The following is an 18,853-nucleotide window of genomic DNA, read 5'->3' on the forward strand; positions in this document are numbered from 1 at the left end:
GCACCGCGCCAGCCCCCACGCCTGAACGGGGGAAGGGGCGGAGGGCGCCGGAGCTGCCTCGCTCTCACCGCGGCGCCGGGAAGCGCCGGGACAGGGAAGCGCCGGGACAGGGCAGCGCCGGGACAGGGAAGCGCCGAGCAGGGCAGCGCCGGGACCGGGCAGGAAAACGCCGGGCAGGGACGCGGCTCCTCCCGCCGCGGCTTCCGCCCACGTGACGGCGGCGCGCGGCTCGGGCCGGGCCGCCCAGCAGCGCCCCCTGGCGGGGAGGAGCGGGCGCGGCGGGCGCGGGGCACAGCGGCCGAACCAAAAGTGACGTCAGCGTTCTCTAGTGACGTCACGGCAGAGGCACTGAGGGGATTCAGGCCTGTTAGGGGACAAATGAGTCCACAAAAGAAATGCAGGCAAACCTGGTGTTGAAAGATACATACACTGCATTACAGTGTCGCACAATCAATTTCGAATTACACTGTCCAGCTCTGACTGCATGCTGTAACTCCATTTGGCCACAGCATCAGGACTAATGTCACTTCACAGAAGCAGCAAGGTTGGAAGAGACCCTTAAGATCATCCACCCAGTCCAACCATGCACCCAGCACTATCACTGCAACCCATAAATCATTCAACCTTATCACCCAGTACCAGATCCAGACACCTTCTGACCACCTCCAGGGACTGGTGACTCCACCACCCCAGGCAACCTATTCCAATGCCTGACAACACTAACAGTGAAAAGAAATTCTAATATCTAATCTGAATCTCCCTGGTCTGAGCTTTAGGCCATGTCCTCTTGTCCTCTCACTGCAGGCACAGCAGGAGAGACGAACCCCTCTGAACCCCTCCCCACTGAGCCGCCTTTCAGGGAGCTGTGGAGGGCACTGAGGTCCCTCCTGAGCCCTCTCCTGGCTAAACAAACCCAGCAGCTCCCTCAGCTGTTCCTCACAAGACATGGAGGAAGTTTTCTGGAGCCTTCATGAGCCTTGCTGCCCTTCACTGGTCTCGCTACAGCACTTCAATTTTCCTTTGAAAGTGAGGGGCCCAAAACAGTGCTGGAGATGAGGCTTCACCAGTGTTGAGTACAGGGGGACAATCACTGCCCTGGTCCTGCTGGCCACACTATTGCTGGTACAGGCCAGGGTGCCATACTTGGCCATTCTTGGCCACCTGAGCACAGCTGGCTCACGTTGAGCTCATATTCATAATCTGTGAACTGCATTCAGATTTTTGCTTTGCTCCTAGGTAGAAGAATCTGGACTAATTGACAGTCTTTGGTGTCAGTGATAATCCAGATGGGAAAATTATGCTGAAACTAGATTTAGGATGTGGCATGTAACCATGAGAACTGATGTCCAAATTGGCTGTAGGTACTTGTAGTCACTGATGAATTCTGTGAAAACTGGAACTACCTTTGCTGTGACAGAGGTTCTCCACATGATCAATACACTTACCTAATTTTTAGCATTGTTAATGTAATGGACTGCAGAGTTAAGGATAGACTGAAATCAGTCCAGATTACTTAAATTGTATATGATTTATTCATTTTTAGTGTGTAGCTGATAAAATGTATTTGTGAGGCCATGACCAATAAAGAACGGAAAACATCCTTTCCAAGGAATTGTTCTAATTTGCCAGTATGTGGATTTCTAACATGTAGAACTGTGTTTCTGTAATTCCTGTGTCATATTTCCATTTAATGAAAGCATTAATTGAGATGAGTTCAGTTGATTACAGCATGGTGCTAACATGACCAATGAGGTAGGTTTGAGCACCATATGGGCAATTCACTTAAAAGCTGGATTTGATAATCCTTGCATGTCCCTTCCCCAAATATTCTGTGATTAAATATGACTGACCAATGAAATCTTGCTGAATGTACTTTTGTTTTCTGACTTACAAAAAAACATGCTGTATAATTCTATAACATATCATTCATGAGGGCCATGGTTAAAATAGAAGTTATAGTTGGGTAATTTCTCAATTCAGCCACAAAGTGTAACTGTCTCTGTCTAGCTCTATAAAGACTGGACAAGGCAGCCATAAAATACTGGACAATGTTTCATTAAGCTGTTTTTATTAGGCAGAATGCTCTAATTTCCTATCTTTTAGCTTTAATTATGCTAAAAGAAAAAGGAAGCCACACTAAAATGCACTTTTTACTGCTAAAATGGGTTTACACTGCTAAAATGGCTTTACACATTAAAACTGATGAGAGATCATCTACAGTGCCATCCTTTCCCATCCTACTTCAGCTTTCCACAGATGCTTTTTAGAAAGGGTGTTTGATCTTCCAATAGTGACTTTATGTCATGAAAAAATATCCTTAAATTATATACTAAAAACTACAAAATACAATCACTCACTTCACTAGAAAAAAAGATTTATATGCTGAAAGTGACTGAAAGCATTGGGAAATAGGTAGATGGCAGGGAAAGCAATATAGGCTTGTGGTGGAAAGAGGTATGTTAGTCTATCTATGACTCCAAAACAAAAAGGAGAAGTATGAGAAATAACCTAGAAGGCACAGCCCCAAACATGCTCCCTGTTTCACTTCCAAAATGTTTTTTAAAATTCTGCACTGATCTGTATTTGCTTAATTTAGGATGCAAGAAAATACTAGTTATCCATGAAAAATAAACTCACAAGAGAGGAGTATTTCTGCTGTAAATAAATTCTATTGTCAGAGGTTTCCCTGTATTCTTAATTCTGATGTTGGTTTAAGTGTTTAAAAATAAACATATATAGAAAGAAATCACCTGTCTTCCATGACAGCCTCTGTTCCCTTTCTGCCTGTTATGTGAGCATAAATTTCTGTTTGCTTATGATGACTCTTCTTCATTTTCAGGCTACCATGTATTTTCTTCTCTCTGGAACAGACTTGGCTAATAGCTACTCCTGTCTTCTGAAGAAAATCTGCATTATATCCCCAATCTCATGCAATCATTCCACCACATAGTTGAAACATTTTATAGGAATGCATTTGTGTTAATCCTTTCCTCCTGTAAGTTTCTTCCTAGTCAGCTTAGGAGAATTCTTCCAGGAGAACTAGATGAATCCCCAGATACTTTATTTCAAACTACATTCCATTTATCTAAGGTCAGGAAATGTGATGTAGGAAATAATTCCACATTAACTGAAAGATGGGCTATTTAGCCTGTTGGGTCTTTTCCATTCATAATTTAGCATATTCTCTCTGTCCTGTGGTGCAGCTGTGCTATGCTCAGCACAAAGTGATAGTGTCCCTCAGACTTCCCACAGCACAGACAGGCAATTAAAGAGTCTTGGTAGCTGATATCTTATAGAGAACTGTGTGAAAGTAAGGAGTGCCTAGATAAGGTCCACACAGATCTTTTAAAGTACTCTTCCTTTTGATAGTAACTGAAATAATTGACATGGACAATGTCCCTGGTTTTTGCATTCCTTTTGTTCAGTCAGACTGCTCAGTTAAGAATCTCTGAAATACTACATTATCAGACAGAAGAAATGCCAGAGAGATTTCAAGTGCATATTCTTCCACGTAAAATGCAGGTTTGTGTCCTCCCATATAGCCCATTACATTAGAAGAAATGCCAGAGAGATTTTAAGTGCATATTCTTCCACATAAAATGCAGGTTTGTGTCCTCCCATATAGCCCATATATAGTACAAGAATAAAAATGTATAAACTACCAATGAAAGTCCATTAAATATGGTTGAACGTTATAGTAACTGTTTATCTATTATCTGTTTCTAAAATGATACAGACAATTACTGGGCAAGAATTAAGTATACATGTACTTTATTTGAAAAGAATGCTCTGAAGTGCTCATTTTCAGAGTTCTGTTTTTTATTACAATTACAAGATGAATGATGAAAGCTTTTCCACCCAGAAAACATTTCCTTGTGCCTATTAAGCAAAGAATTTGTAAGTATTGTGGAAAACATTGTGACCTCAACAATCAATACACAATTCTAACAAGACAATATATCATAGGTAGCAGTAGCATGAATTATACTTTCCATGGTTTTGTGGAACCTGGATGTTGGGCAAATACTTCTTGTAGCTAATAATCAAATGTCACAATACATTTACTTGCACTGGATTATCCCAGAGACATTCTCAAAAGAACAACTGTATTGTGCAAACAAACTCTAAAATTACATTCCTTCTCTCTAACAGTATTTAGGTGGCAAATTTAAGACCTTACAAATGCCAGAGGATTTCTGTTACCCACATAAACTGCCCTCACAGCTGTCTTACTGTACAGTAATAATTACTAAGATCTGTGTTAGAACCAATGTAATTTGCAATATATACCTAGAATAAATATCTAACATCCAAATATTAACTAATCAAAGGTATGGGCTTTCCTATGTACACACAATAGGACAACATTGCAAAAGTAGAAAGCTGTACCTTTTACAGATTTTCAAATATATTCTCACTTGATGTTATTTCAATTTTGAATCCAAAGTAGATTTACACAAATGTTTTCAAAGATGGGAGTTCACATGAAAGACAAAGTCCAAGCCACAGTACAGCAGAGTACCCTTGCACAGCTCTCCCATGTTAGAGATGGCAGGTGCTGAGAGAGGACACGGACCAGCCTCTGATCTGCTGGGAGCTGACATCACTCAGCTCCAGCTCCATACCCAGTTTAGACCACAGCCTGCCTTCCTGGCCTTCCCTGGCTGCCAAAGGAAACAGCTAATTTTCTTCTGCAGGACATTCTGACCAGAAGCTTCTCTGAATGGAGCTTACTTTGGGTTGGCATTTTTTTATTTACTATGAGATGGACAGCCAGCTAACTCAGCTGACAGACACTGGGCAGGAACACCATACTTCTTATCATTAACATTGTTCCTCTTCAGCTTCTGTTCAACACTGCTGCCACTTATCCTCTGTTTCTACCATAGTACACTGCTATCACAAGCTGTTACATTTTGAGAGCTGCACCAAACCCCTCGAACAGACTCCACCCCACGGTAAATGTAGCTCTAAGTACTAATGTGCCTTTAAGTACTGCACTGAATATGCTTACACTCAGCTAAAAACTGGTGAAAATAATTCTCCTAATTCTATTTTGAAAACTCTATCACTTGCCTACAAAGTAACTCTAGTAGCCAACAACGACTGTTCACACAGCATTTTCTATCCTTTGGTTTAGAGATAGAGACAATTTCTGTTCCCTAACCACAGCTGCTCATAAGCAATGAAGAGAAAGAAATAACATATTAATGTTACAGAAATTCTCAAAGGTCTGACAAATAAAGCAATTCTGCTTAAGAACATTTGTTTTCTAAGACAGTATCACAAATAACGTGAAGGCCAGAAGGAATACTAAATGTTCTGTGGGAAAAGTAATATAGCTGCATAGGTGAAAAGTTGGTCCCATGGTATCTGAATGCAGTACTCCTATTCATCAGGATGAGAACTGGATTCTTGTAGGGATGTAGGTGTGATTGCTTTAAGGGAGTTCTGTGTTTCAGCACAGTTGGAAATGGAAATGTGCATCATTCTCATACAGAACTCAACTGATTACTTTTTTTTTCCTACTTCCAAGATATTAACTAACTGTTAATGCTCTTAATGCTGCAAAAGTATTTCAAGCTATTAATGAAAGACAATTTATACCTCCATGAGCATATAAGCAAATGCTGAGCTCTGCTTACGTAAGCAATCCCCACTGACCATGATAATTACTGGTTCTATGTTTCCAGTCTCTTGTATGTGTATTTGCTAGAATGAGGACCTCTTAATAAGTATAAATGAATTGTCAACTATTCATGTAAAAAGTATGCTCCACTTCTTACTTACATGTAAAATTAAAAAGGAGACACTACATATCACCTACTAACTTTTTGATCAGATGGTTTATGAAATGCTGGTCAGTGAAAGTCAACCAGTCATCTTAATGCTAGAAAATACATCTTTAGGACAAACGACAGAGGGAGAGACATAAAAGGTTGGAAGCATAGAAGCAAACCCTCATAACTACTAAGAAATCTCTATTGCTGGATGACCAGATTGAATCATCATTTAGGTAGGTGTCATCAAAGTTCACAATCTTGAAGTCCTTCTTAAGGTACGTGGCATTCAGTTTGTTTAGCGTTCGAGCAAAGGTATATTTAGATGCACAACTATATGCTTCTATATTGTAGACTTTGTGGAAATGCATATCAAAATATGGATTATCCTAAAAAAAAAAAAATTGAGAGAGAATGAAATTACTACACACATTACAGAGTTAGAATTGCAATCTGTTGTTCTCTGCCCAGCTACCTACAGGGCTTTTTCTCAGTATGATGGGCTCTAAAGGACTTCACATACTTCTGCTATTCATCTTAAATGGTCTTTTAAACCTTTAAAAAGTAGCAGCTGTAATTCTTTGTCATTGGGAATTTTTTCAGAGTAAAACTTTCTAAGTTTTCGCAAGCAGTACACTCTACTTTATTGGTATAGTCTTGTTTTGAACTGAATCAGTTTGTTATGTTGCCTAAAACACAGTATGTGAAAAGCATTGCCTTGGACTATCACTGTCTATGTCTGTGGGAGAGGAAGAATATTGATTGCTCTTCCTGCCTGAGTTGTATTTCTTTGTGCTTTCTGGCTCTTTGACACAATTAATCCTAGCAGCAGATAAATTCTTTTAAATTCTATGGATATGAATACCTATTATGAATATTTATAGCAGTGTTAATTACCCCATGAGTTTGAGGTTTAATTAGGCTTTTCTTTAATCAAAAATGAGACAGATTTTGATCATCCCAACTGTAAAAGGCTGAATCATTTCTGAAGAATATTTTAGCACAACACTTCAGAAGAAAGTCTCCATTAAAATTTGTAATGAAATTTTGTTTTCAAATATACTCTAGAATCTATTACATTAACTGCAGTTTACACTGGAAGCTGCAAATGGAGAACTTTTATTACCAGTTATGATGACCAAATTAGAAAACACCCAGCTTCTGCCTGAGGTCTCAACCAGAGATGAAGGCTATTATAATAAACTAACTAACAAAAAATCTCACCTTCCTCTTACTCTCCAACAGTGCAAATGTGATGTGGAGCCTCTCACATGCAATAAAGCCAAAATTCCTTGGTAACTTAATTTTATTTTTCAGATAATGCATTTTAATACTTGTATTCTAAATTGCAAAACAAGAAAATTATTTTGTATGTATATAATACAGAACGTGACACTTACTGTATCTGCTTCTTTTCCATCAATCATCTCCAGATCTTTCAGAAACCACTTTTCAACTATTTCATATTTCTCCTCTCGGTCCACTCGCCAGTGTTTAACCATACATATTTCTACTTCTTTACTTTTAGTTACTGGAAGAAAAAAAGAAGTTAGATATGCAAGCAACTATTTCCCAAAGTTAAACCCTGACAGGCAGGGCTGAATTGAGTTATACTGGATTTGATAGCTTTATTTTGCCCAGGTAGTAGGAACAGTGCCATGTTGTTAGTCTAAGAAACCTGTCAGATTTAGCAGATTTAGGATTTACCTTATCCACCCTGTGAAGAAAGAGTCTTTTTTTCAAAAGCCTTTCATGTGAATTCACTAGCACTGCAATGAAATCCTCATTCCAGCACTGGGTCTACATTACCCTTCTTACTTCAAGAGGGAGACTTTTTGGGGTGCTGCAGTTAGGAAATTGCAAAACCTTTGTTTTACCAAGGTTCTGTATTTACATGACTTCTGCTATACTTTCCATTCTGTGAAGGAAGTTCTCTTATGAAGCCATTACTTTTTTGAAGCAAAATTCTTATTTCCTTATATAGTATGTAAATGAAATCAACATCAAAATTTTTTTTCTTAAAGCTTCCAGTTGTCCAGTGCTAAATTAACAGAAATTACTGTTTTCCAACTTAGGCAGGAAATGAGATTAAAAAGAGCATGAAGATGCTCTTTGCAATAACTACCATTATTAATTGATTACCTTGAGTGCTGACTAGGAGACTGGATTTCTGTAACAGACCATTACGAGTGTGAAAGTACCAGAGCCTGAACAATCTCCTGCATATCCAGCTGCTGATGGCTGCAGGGCAGGCCACACTCCCAAGCTATCTGGTAGCCCAGGTTATGGTCAAGAAGCCACCTACATCTGGCAGGACCATTTCGACATCACAGCACATGGCTTGGAACACAGGAGCAAAATGCTTTCCTTTCTAAATACTGCCTGAATTTTTGAAACCCTGTTTTGAAACTTCATTAGTTTTATCTTTCTCCTGTTAAAACATCTCTCATTCTCACCTGCTTATAAGAAAATTATTATTAAATAACAAAGTACATATGTTAGAGATATTCCTTCTTTCCATTGTAAAGAAAAACAGTGGAAAATATATAAATTGATCATAATTTCTCTCAACCTATAGCTTCCCTGCCTAGGAAATACAAATAATTTTTTTCCTTGGTCCTATCAATCATAGTTACTCAATCATTTTTGACCAAAAGACCACCACTGTGTTATCTTCCATGGAGAAATTACAATGGTTTTCATTTGCAAGCAAATCTAGCAGATTATTCCTAGGAAGTTCTCTTCATACTTTCAGTTTCACCCATTTTGTTTGTTGGTTTGCTAGCTTGTAAGGGAATATGTTGTCTCCCTCAGAGTTAAAACTAAAGGAAGCAAGCCCAAACCCCAAATCCTCTCAAAAATACAAAGGGATGTCCTAGGGCCCCCCAGATCCCCACAGTGCCACTGCTGCACCCCTCTGACAACAGAAATCCTATGACATAAGGACAGAGCACAGATCTTCTGCACAGTGAACCAGTGGTGAAACTTGGGTGTGCTATTTTCAGTTAAGAGGAAAAAAATAATTTTCCTGCATTTTACATACTGCTTGATCTTGCACTCAATTAAAAGAGTCAAAGAAATTTTTTCATAGAGAGCATGAGCTCCGATCTACCATGTCATTCTATTAAGCTCTAAAAGCTTTGCTTGAGGTGGGCACAGCTATGGCAATACCTTCATAGAGGACAAAGTATTTCTTAAAACCTTTCATGGACTAAACACTTTTTCCAGTATCTCTGTAGGACAAAATGTTATCCTCACCATTCTTTCTTGGGTACACCAATACTGGGTTGTGAAATGCCCTGAATGGGGCTGCATTTCAGCTCTATGTTTTTCTGGGATTTATAAACTGTTTTGTGAAAGACACTGTCACCTTCGTGCAGGAACTGGGACTTGCTGTTGTGAGGGGAGGAAATAGTTTTGGCCATATGGCATCAAAAAAAGATTATTTTTTTACCCACACCAGGATTCTGTTGTTACACACATTTCAAAAGGCATAGACTCTGAAGTTTTGACTGTACTTTGACTGATTTTTTTATGGTAATTTGAAATCAACAGAAACACACAGAGGTTGCATCGCAGGGATAAGATTTTAGATAATGTGTTTTGCTCCTACAGAATCACAGCAGAACACAGTAGTGGCTGGCAGCTGGATGCAATCCATCTTTCAGAATCAGATTTCCACTCCACTCACCACTTACTCAACCGTGCCTGAATATATTAAGAGAGTGTAATATTGGATAGTGGAGAGATCCTACTCTTAATACTCTATGTGAGTTTTCCTTTATGTCTTTAGAGACTTCCAATCAGTAAATCTGATTAGAGGCTTTCTTTGATGGTTTGTTCTCCTCTACCTGAAAAAGAAATTTTTAGGAAAGATTTTAAAGATGCATAATGTTAATTCTCCTTTTTGGAAGTTTCACAACAATGAACTGCTTATAGAACTCGACATGGAACTAATCATACTTCTACTGATAGTTTCATAAACTGTGAATGAGATTGGTATTTCTGGATGTTTAGAAGCCCTACAATATGCAGGAATTAATTCCTTAAAACTGCTTTTATAGTTCTAACATATAAAGCCTGTTCTACCAAAATTAAAGAAGTACAGGGAACATAGCTGGCTCAGGGTTTCCAATAATCAGTAAAACAGCTCATGTGTTCTAAGGACTTCAGGTTTTTAGAAAGATAATGAACACAGAATACTGGATGCCAACCCCATATATGTCTCAAGCACACATTATTTCTACCTATTATATGTGTTTGGAACCTGAAGAGGAAACAGACTGAAAGAATCATCCGCTTCAACCTAACTACTTACAGATGACACATCTCTTTTTAGTATTTTTCAGTGGTTTGAAATAATAATTTAAAAAACCCCCCACACACCAGCTTTTCTGAAACCTCTATGAAACAGATTATTTACTTGAAAAGAAATTTAGAAAGTAGCTAATTACCACTTAAAGCAATCTTGTTTTACTCAAAGTAAAAATCTTGTTTTACTCGAAGTTTGTGCTAATTACTAACTCCAATGTGTATTTATTTAAACCAGAAGTCTAATTTGTTCAAAATGGAATAGGGACAATATTTGGGACATTAGACCAAGCCGAGGGATAGTGCAGAAAATTTACAAATGTTTCCTGCAATGTTAATGCAGGAAAAAAAATCTGTAGAATTTGGAAAGAATCTGTAGAATCTAGCAAAGAATCTGCAGAAAACCTGATGAGAACTATTGTAAGGGATTGCTCTTTTCAGAGCAGTGCGGGCGCTCACAGCACTGCCCGGCCAGCGCACGGCTCTCAGCCGCGGGGCAGACGCGGTGTTTCCGCGGGCTGTCAAACCTGGAGCCACTCAGAAGCGGGACAGAACGCTGCGCTCGGGGGCTGGCGGCGCTGCGGGAGCAGCCAGCGGGGCTCCGCGCTGTGCCGGGGAGCGGCTCGGCGGGACGAGGCGCTGCCCGCTCCGGCCCGGGGGCGCTGGGCCCCGGCCCCGCTCCCTCGCCTTCCCCGCTCCCTCCCGCTCCCGCGTCCCCCCGCGGAGCCCCGGAGCCCAGCCCGGCGGCTGCCCCGTACCTGCGGCGCACAGGTAATAGCGCTGGGCGCCCGCGCCCTCCACCTCGATGAACTCGTGCAGCCTCTGCCGCCGGGGGCCGAACAGCCTCTTGGCCAGGTCCTCCTTCACCAGCGAGGACATGGCACCCGCGGAGCTGCTCAGCGCCGGGCGCCGGCCCCCCGCGCCCCGCAGCCGCCACGGGGCACCACGGCGGGGGCTGCGCTCCGCCCGCGCGGGGCCGCGGGGCGCGGGACAGCACGCATGGCCGGCACCGACCCCGCTCCCGCCCGGACACCTCCCCCCGCCCCCGAGCAGCCGCCGATAAAACTTCGGCCGCCGGAGCCGGGAGAGGCCGGGCCGCGGATTCCCCGCCCCGTGCGGCAGCGGGGCGCCCCGGGCGCAGGAGCCAGTACCGATACCGGCACCGGTACCGGCTGCGCCGCCCCGCCCCGCCGCTGAACGGGCCAAGGGCCGGAGGTGCCGGCGGGCCCCCCGCCAGAGCTGTCACCCGGCCCGAGGGAGGAGACAACGAGCGGGGAAGGACGCAAAACAATCACACTAGAGGCGATTTACCAAAAAAAAAAAGAAAAAAGAGCTGTTAACGCAATTCTTTTTATCAGTAGATGAAAGCACTGAGAATTTATAAAGGAATTAGATGGCATTATGGCTGTCACCAGTGTTCCTTCAGTAATAGCTTTTTGGCTATTAATAGCGTTATGGACAAAATTACCTTATGCCACTCCTTATAAACAGAAAGTGAACTCACGTCCAGAGGAGTCGTCAAAGGCAGCCTGGGCACTACCCCAGAATGTTTGCACATGTGAGAGGTCTTTCATATCAGACATAAATGTATTTGCAGTAATTTTGTTTTTTTCTGCTATTCTGCAGGTGTGTGGGTGAAGTTCCTGGAGCTGGGTGCTCTTCTAATTCCAGTATCCATGGTAGCCTGGTCTAGAGTTTTGCCCTTTGGACTAGTTTCTGGCTGCTTATAAAAGTTTGGATATTCTCTTCTAATTCTTATCTTCAAGCTTAGTATATCTGGATACCTTACTGAGTTTTTCATTTTTGTGATCTCAATGCAACATAGAAAGAAATGCTACCTTGGAATGAAACTGAGTGCTAAAGTGAAGGCAAGATTTAAAATCTGAGGATATTTTAAAAATTGGCAATATTAGAATTAATTAGTGACTTAGGTCTACATGGTGCTGATAATGTGAAGCAAAATGGAATCAAGTTACAATGATGTAAAATTAGGGAGAATCATCCTCTGCTAAAGATACTAAGCATATTGGGTTGACATGTAGAAAAGGCTTGAAAAGAAACTAGGTTTTGATTCATTATGCTTTCTTTTGATTGCAAACTGTTTGTAAACGCAGCTATGATTTTTAGACAAATATATTAATTTCCTTCTCTGATTTGGGAGAGAAAAGTTACTCTAAGCATGAGGATTTATAAGTATGGTGCTTAGGGATAAATTTAATCTCCTAGCTTTAAAGTGTTATTTTAGGAAAAGAGCAGGATGCTCACTTGCAAACCAAGACATCCACATATCAGGAAAATGTCTCCTTATGGAGACTTCCCAGAGGCTATCTGAGACACAGGATGCCCAGGTTCCTGCCCACAATTTTGATGACTTGGCCACGCCTTGAATATGAGACTGCTGTACAGATTGGCTTGCAGTTCACTGTCCCTCTCTGTCGGCCAGACATTGGCAGAATTGGCAAGGCTGATACCCCAGGCTTCATTTCATCACCACCAGTGTTAATAGTGCCACGGCTGGAGGTTTCAGTGCTCATACTCAGTGCCAGACTCCTCATTAGGAAGCAGATTTTGGCTCTGCCAGCCTGTAGCTCATGTTGTATCTCAGATACTTCAGTATTTTTTTCAGTTCTGAAGAAACAAAAGTACAGACAAAAATAGCTTTAAAAAATACTTGCAGCTCTGGAATAATTTTCAATCAGTTTTCCCCTTGTTAAAGATTCAGGTGGTATCAGAGTAACTACCTAGAGGGCAAGTGAGGCATCACTGGCATCCTGGACGTGATGGAGCTAAGGCAAAAATGGTGCATAAATCTGATCTCTCTTGAATCAGATTTTCATTTTTCACAGTTTGATCATAATGTGAGTTTCCACAAGAGTGTTTTGAGATTTGATATATTAATATTATTCTGCAATATCCTTTATTGTATTCTAAAATGCTGCATTAAAAAAACCCTCTGAAAATATGGGTCGAAAGGTGCAGTGATGAATTTAATGGGTAATGTTTTAATAGGAAACATAAAAATTTGTAATTCACTATTGCTTTTGATTCTTTTGATTCTTTATTCACTCATTCTCTGTTACAACATAGCAGATTTCAGATCCCCTTTAGCTGTGATAGTATAAGCCCAAATCCTCACAGTCTGAAAGGCAACAGCTGAGCTATAATTCACACAGCCAGCAAGGATACACTAACTATGGACTGGGAACAACTTATTGGACACCCAACATCCCAGCCAGCCATCCCTACCTCAGATAGTACCACTCCTGAATGAGGATCTTATAGACATAAATCAGAAAAAACTAAACTAATTGTTACAAGGATCACAAAGAAATTTACATCCAAATTTAACTGGGATTTACATGTAACTGTCCAAATAGATGAATTACAGATAATTGTGAAAGCCACACAACCCCTAACCCAGGCTCACAGTGTTATACAAAGGGAGAAGTAGTCACCAGGGAAGCATCTTAGACCCTTCTGCTAAATATTAATTACTTATGTACATTTTTCCCCCCTGTTTTTCCCTTGCAATTTTTTCCTAAGTCCAAATACAGTTTTCTTTACTGTACCCAGGATATTAACTTGAACAGATGTAGCAGCAGATCTGAAAAGGATACATCTCTTTAATCTTCATAGTTTCTCAGTCACAGTGTTATGGTAAAAATCTATTCACCAGCTTTAGGAAAAATATTTGTTATGGATTCCTCTACTTCTTTGAGTCTACCATTGGACATTAGGATATGCATGCAATGTGATTATTTCAGGTTGATCCAAAATGCATTAATTTAATAGCAAAATTGTCTTTGATTCTGGTGGGCTTCAGAGCAGTCATTACAGGCACAGTACAATAGCTACCATATTTAGGGGGGACTTCACTGTGTCTGCATGTTGAACCCTTCCAGAAGATGTACATTTGATCTTTCTCTCAGTTCCTGGCACACCTTACAAAGCAGCGTTTGCTGGAAGCATCTTCCCCATTGCTCCTTGTTTGACAAAGTCATGAACTAATGGGAAGGAAAATGCAACGTGAAGAATAATTTCTCAGAGCTTCAAAGAATCCCTATAGACTGAAAAATATAATTTATAATAGGCCTTACTTTCCGATAGCTGCTGATTCTGTTTGAGGTTTCAGCCAGGTACAGTTTTCTCTGTTAACAATTACTTTATTATCTGTAAATATTCTTCACAGCTTTGAGTCCCCAGAGCACTTTTTTAATATCCCAGATGATATTTTAGCATGTAAACTAGAAATTACGAATGACATTCTACAGTGACCAAGCTGTACAGAGCAGTTTCCAAAGCTGACTTTAGAACACTAGTTCTGAATGATCATCATTTTTCCCTGTGATTTACTAATGATTTTTTCTCAGGTCTCTCTCCCCACTGGCATTTTTAGAGTATCTGACTCCTAATTATGGCTAGTTATTCCCATGTTTTTGTAGCTATGCCAATAGATCTCTGTGCAGTGAAGCATAAACCTAGCTGTGTTGTCCTGAAAACTCTTTGAAGCAGCAGACATAGCAGGGTTTCATGCAGAAATGCTGTTCAGTAAGCAACAGCTTGAGACACTCAGTTTTAAAATAGGACCATAGAAATACATGAAGTAGAAGATGTCAGTCAGTTAAAATGTTCTTGCAGAGCTGCCTTTCTCTTGATTGTTTTGGGGAGCCCATTAAAAGTCTTGTACCAATGCCAGGATATTTGGGTGCTCAAACAGACAATGATTCAAGATATCATCAGTTCTGGTAAAGAAAATTAAACCCCAAATGCGGCTGGTGTCTCTAATGATATGATGTAATTACTTAGTTTTAAAAACCAGTACTGTACTCTTTTCTTGAAGAAAAGAGGTAAAAGTGTTTATTCTGGATTTTATTTAACTGATGCTCAAATTCCTCAAGTTTATATTGACTTTTTACTGGTTAATAATTTTCAAAATGTAATCATGAGTGTCACTGGCATAAATGGTCCCACACAATGCCAACATCCTATCCAAAATTTTCCTTTCAATAGCAAATAGACACATCCTTCATATAATAGTAACCAGATGCTGTTTTATGGATGGAGCTTGAAAGCATATTTTGAAACATAACACAAAAGTATGAAGTATCCAACACTTCTATGAAGAATTTAAACGTTGAATTTTACACATATATGAACTAAAAATTACGGCTGTAAGCAATTGACTTAAATAATAAGACTTTCAGTTGCTGTTCAGCAGAGCTCCTAAAAGCACTTTGATAAATTGCAGCCACATTTAATTAATGGTGTGAAATCCTGGCATGATGGATTCATCACTCTGTTATTCAAATATAACACATTCAATATCATACAATTCTCTTTGTGGAGGTAAAACCAGAAAGTAAAGAATAAAGAAAAAAAAAAGGAAAAAAGTTAAAACAAATCCTATGAGTTTCTATGCGTACAAATGACCATTAATCTTCTGACAGCTGGAAGCTTTTGAAATTTTAGCTCAGGATTTTGGCATCTGTGGCATATTTTACAAAAAATACAGAGGAGAGCACATAGTAGAGAGTTACATTGATCAAGAAGTCACGAAGTATCTTGATAATACGTTAGAAGTAAATTAGGTTGTTACACAAATCAAAGTGCCCTTTTATGTTCTCATTTTCCTGTAAATTTTTTAATAAATGGATTTTTTCTTCCAGAGTTACCCAGAACAACTTTAACAGATATTCTGTCAAAAGCCTCTTTATACTTTTTAATAATGATTTTCATCTCTATCTCTGTAGTTGCAAGTAATAAATTTAATTTGTCTTGGCACAAGAGCCACTCTCTTCTCTCATGAAAATTGAACATTATTATTAATGTAGATAGTCAATTACTTCAGATTAATGTGGATTTATATTTTAAATCAATACATCACTGTGATGCAAAGCACTCTTAAAACACTGTAAACTTCTGATGGATATCTAATCCATTTTTTAAAAATTCATAAAGTCGGGAATCTATACAACTGCGTAATTTGTGTGGATGTTGTATTTAGGCCATGAGCGCATAGTTGACAGTTGTGTGGCTTAAAGTATATCTTATTCTATATAGATCTTTGTAAGTTCTTATCCGGTCAGTCACTCAGAAATGTTAACGTCAAATACATCAAGAGAAGAAATAACCCACAAAATTTTGAGAGTAACTTTAATTCATTGTGGGAAAATACTGATAAGAGAATGGTGGACACATCTCCAAATGCTTTCAGAGGTGGCTGCTGTCGCCAAAGAGGTCAATAAGTGAATTACAAAGTACAGAGATCAGTACAAGGATCATTAATGCAGATATAATGACATTAATGCGAATGTATGAGTGTTTGCAAATTGCGTGATCTGACTTTAAACAAGTTTCTAGCATTCTCTTCCTGGAGTGTTGAAATGAAGACAAATGGCTATTCTGCATTGTCCACTTAATGGAGTCCTGCACATGCAAGAAACTACACGAAGATGGGAGTATTCACTGGACTAGTAGATCAGTAGATATGCTTTTCTCATAGCAGGATCAACTTGATCTAGCTCATTTATCTGGTCTGCTCCTAATCAGAGCCACAACTTCTGTAGTGGTCATAAAGTCTAATTTCTTGCATACCAAACTGCAGCACTTAAAGATTTCTAACCCTCTCTTCGCTTTACCCAGTGGATGTTCTTGGAACTCTCTGGGTGCGTACACTGAGGAAGATTTGATGCAGGGTATTTGAAAAAGAGAGTATGTGTGCAGGCCAAACTTCTGCTTTTTATGACTTGAGATCTCCTTGAAATTTGGTGTTGAAAACTTGGATTCATTATGTTTTTTTTCTTGGTCTTCATTCAATTCTTATATTTCACTCCAGAACGGGAAATCAAAAAACTAAAATTGTGTATTGGTGTAAGATCAATAAAATAAAACTACGGGATGTTTCATAACTTTTTTTTGTCTGAAATTTGAGCTAGAACTAGAGAATATTGCATAATGAGAAGATTCATTCAATTGCATTGTTTAGTCAATTGAAGGCTAGAGACTGTTGATTTTGTTTTCATATTTTGGTATTTTTTTTTAATAGCCTGGAAAGAATACTGAATGAAAGTATCAAATATATCTGTCCTTCCACCCCAATGATTCAAGCATATTGCAAAAGGTTAATGAATTTTCATTATGTCTGCCAAACATCATGACAGAATCAAGCCCTTTTACTGAACTAATTAAATAATTAATTTATTCTGCAACTAATTAAACCTGGTTTCCAAAGAATTCCTGCCTGCTGGGTGGTTGAGTTTGTAGCAGAGCTGCATTATGGCTGTGAGGGACCTAGTCCCTGCTTGGACATCAGACAAAGCTGGTGAGGGCTGCTGTGAATCCCTGACCACAGAAGAAGTTTTGGTCATAATTAATGTCTGATTGGACACCAGAGGATCCACATCACCCCAGTTTCAGTTTCTTCTGGGTGACTGCTCTGGTGGAGCATGGACCCTGCTGAAGCACATATTGCTCTGGTGTGCTCCTCTTGTGTGGCCTTTTGAACACCTATCAATAACATTGACCAAGAGGTGGGGAAACTGGGTGTGTGGCAATCATGATTGCATGCACCTGCATGTGTGCCTTTTGTGCAATTGCCTTTTGTAAAAATGTTTTCTAGGCTAGAATGTTGCAGATAATTATGATGGTTTAAATTATAAATGTACATTTTAAATAATGTACACATAGCAACACGTATGCTACTGTTTTCCTTGATGCATTTTGTTTTTCATGGCTTTGCTTTGCTCCTCTTCTCTCCAGCTGCTTACCCTTGAAGCAAATGAATAATCCCATTGGATTAACTGTTCTCATTTAAAACAAAGTGCATACATAAATATGTTTTGAAGTATTTTTCTTTCATTCAAATAATAACTTTTTGTACTGCTTTTCTTTTTACTAGATACATTGACAGGAGTGCCCTGGGCAATGTTCAGTTCAGGCTGTCTCATGTTGGAAGAGCTCTGTTACTCAGAGCCAGTGATTATTTTACAAATAACCTGGTTAACCTTGTTGTCTAGTTATTCTCCACAGTGAGAGTACACAGAAGAAGGGTACAGTGAGAGTACACACAAGAGTAGCTCTGATACAAAGAAGATAAAGTAGCTCTGATATCAAGAAGATAAAAGGAGTCATAATTAGCCAAAATGGAGAGTTTTCCTTGCTTCTCAATATCCTGCCTTGACTCTGGAGTAGTGGTAAAGAAAGTGGAATATCAGTACAGAAAGAATCCATGTTGGGCCCATGCAAGTGGCCTTTCCTAAAATCAGCTGGATCCTGGTAATCAATGCTTTAGAGACATTCTAACCATGAGATTGTGTTCAGTCTGTTATGTTTAGTAACCACCAGTAGACCTATCTTCTATGAAATTATCTAACTTAATTTTAAAATCATTTATACTTTTGTCCTCCTTACCATCCTTTGGCAGTGAGTTCCATAATTATGTTAATCTGTTGGATTTAAAAAGTATTCTTTTTTTTTTTCATTTCAAACCTGCTTCTAAAAACATCTTTAGACATTTCCTCATGTTTTTCTTGTAAGAAGAAATGGAGGGCTTCTTTCTGTTTTCAAATGGTTTGTGATTTTGTAGCTTATACTATATCCTTATCCTTGGTTATTTAATGTGCAAACTGAAAGATTGTAACCTTTTTGCAGTTTCCTTATATCTCTGATCAATCTTTCTACATTTGCCTCAAGATTTTTCTTGTTCTATTGTTGGAGAGTACTTCTCAGCTGAATGTAGCAGCCCATCAAATGCCAGCTATTTG

General features: G+C 39.5%; 1 protein-coding gene across 2 annotated transcripts; it reads right to left on the reverse strand.

Moving 5' to 3' along the window:
* Positions 1–3,754: 3,754 nt before the first annotated feature.
* On the reverse strand, positions 3,755–11,656 carry EXOC1L (exocyst complex component 1 like). 2 transcript variants are annotated; one of them, XM_066549093.1, is made up of 3 exons: positions 11,560–11,656; positions 7,181–7,311; positions 3,755–6,169 (listed from the first exon to the last, which is right to left on the reverse strand). In XM_066549093.1, exons 2-3 carry the CDS (start codon positions 7,280–7,282, stop codon positions 5,906–5,908), a joined length of 366 nt encoding a protein of 121 aa, XP_066405190.1. In that variant the 5' UTR covers positions 7,283–7,311; positions 11,560–11,656; the 3' UTR covers positions 3,755–5,905. The 2 variants fall into 2 exon arrangements, with proteins under 2 accessions (XP_066405190.1, XP_066405189.1); XM_066549092.1 differs by lacking the exon at positions 11,560–11,656 and adding an exon at positions 10,850–10,970.
* Between the last annotated feature and the right edge of the window lie 7,197 nt (positions 11,657–18,853).

Source organism: Molothrus aeneus, chromosome 4 (assembly GCF_037042795.1).
Source record: "Molothrus aeneus isolate 106 chromosome 4, BPBGC_Maene_1.0, whole genome shotgun sequence".
NCBI classification, from domain to species: domain Eukaryota; kingdom Metazoa; phylum Chordata; class Aves; order Passeriformes; family Icteridae; genus Molothrus; species Molothrus aeneus.

Excerpts from the sequence above, each read along its gene's own strand:
- EXOC1L (XM_066549092.1), bottom strand. The coding sequence starts at position 10,970 with ATGTCCTCGCTGGTGAAGGAGGACCTGGCCAAGAGGCTGTTCGGCCCC. Across the intron at positions 7,312-10,849 it reads CTATTACCTGTGCGCCGCAG|TAACTAAAAGTAAAGAAGTA; the intron begins GTACGGGGCAGC and ends TTTTTCTTCCAG. Across the intron at positions 6,170-7,180 it reads ATGGAAAAGAAGCAGATACA|GATAATCCATATTTTGATAT; the intron begins GTAAGTGTCACG and ends TTTTTTTTTTAG.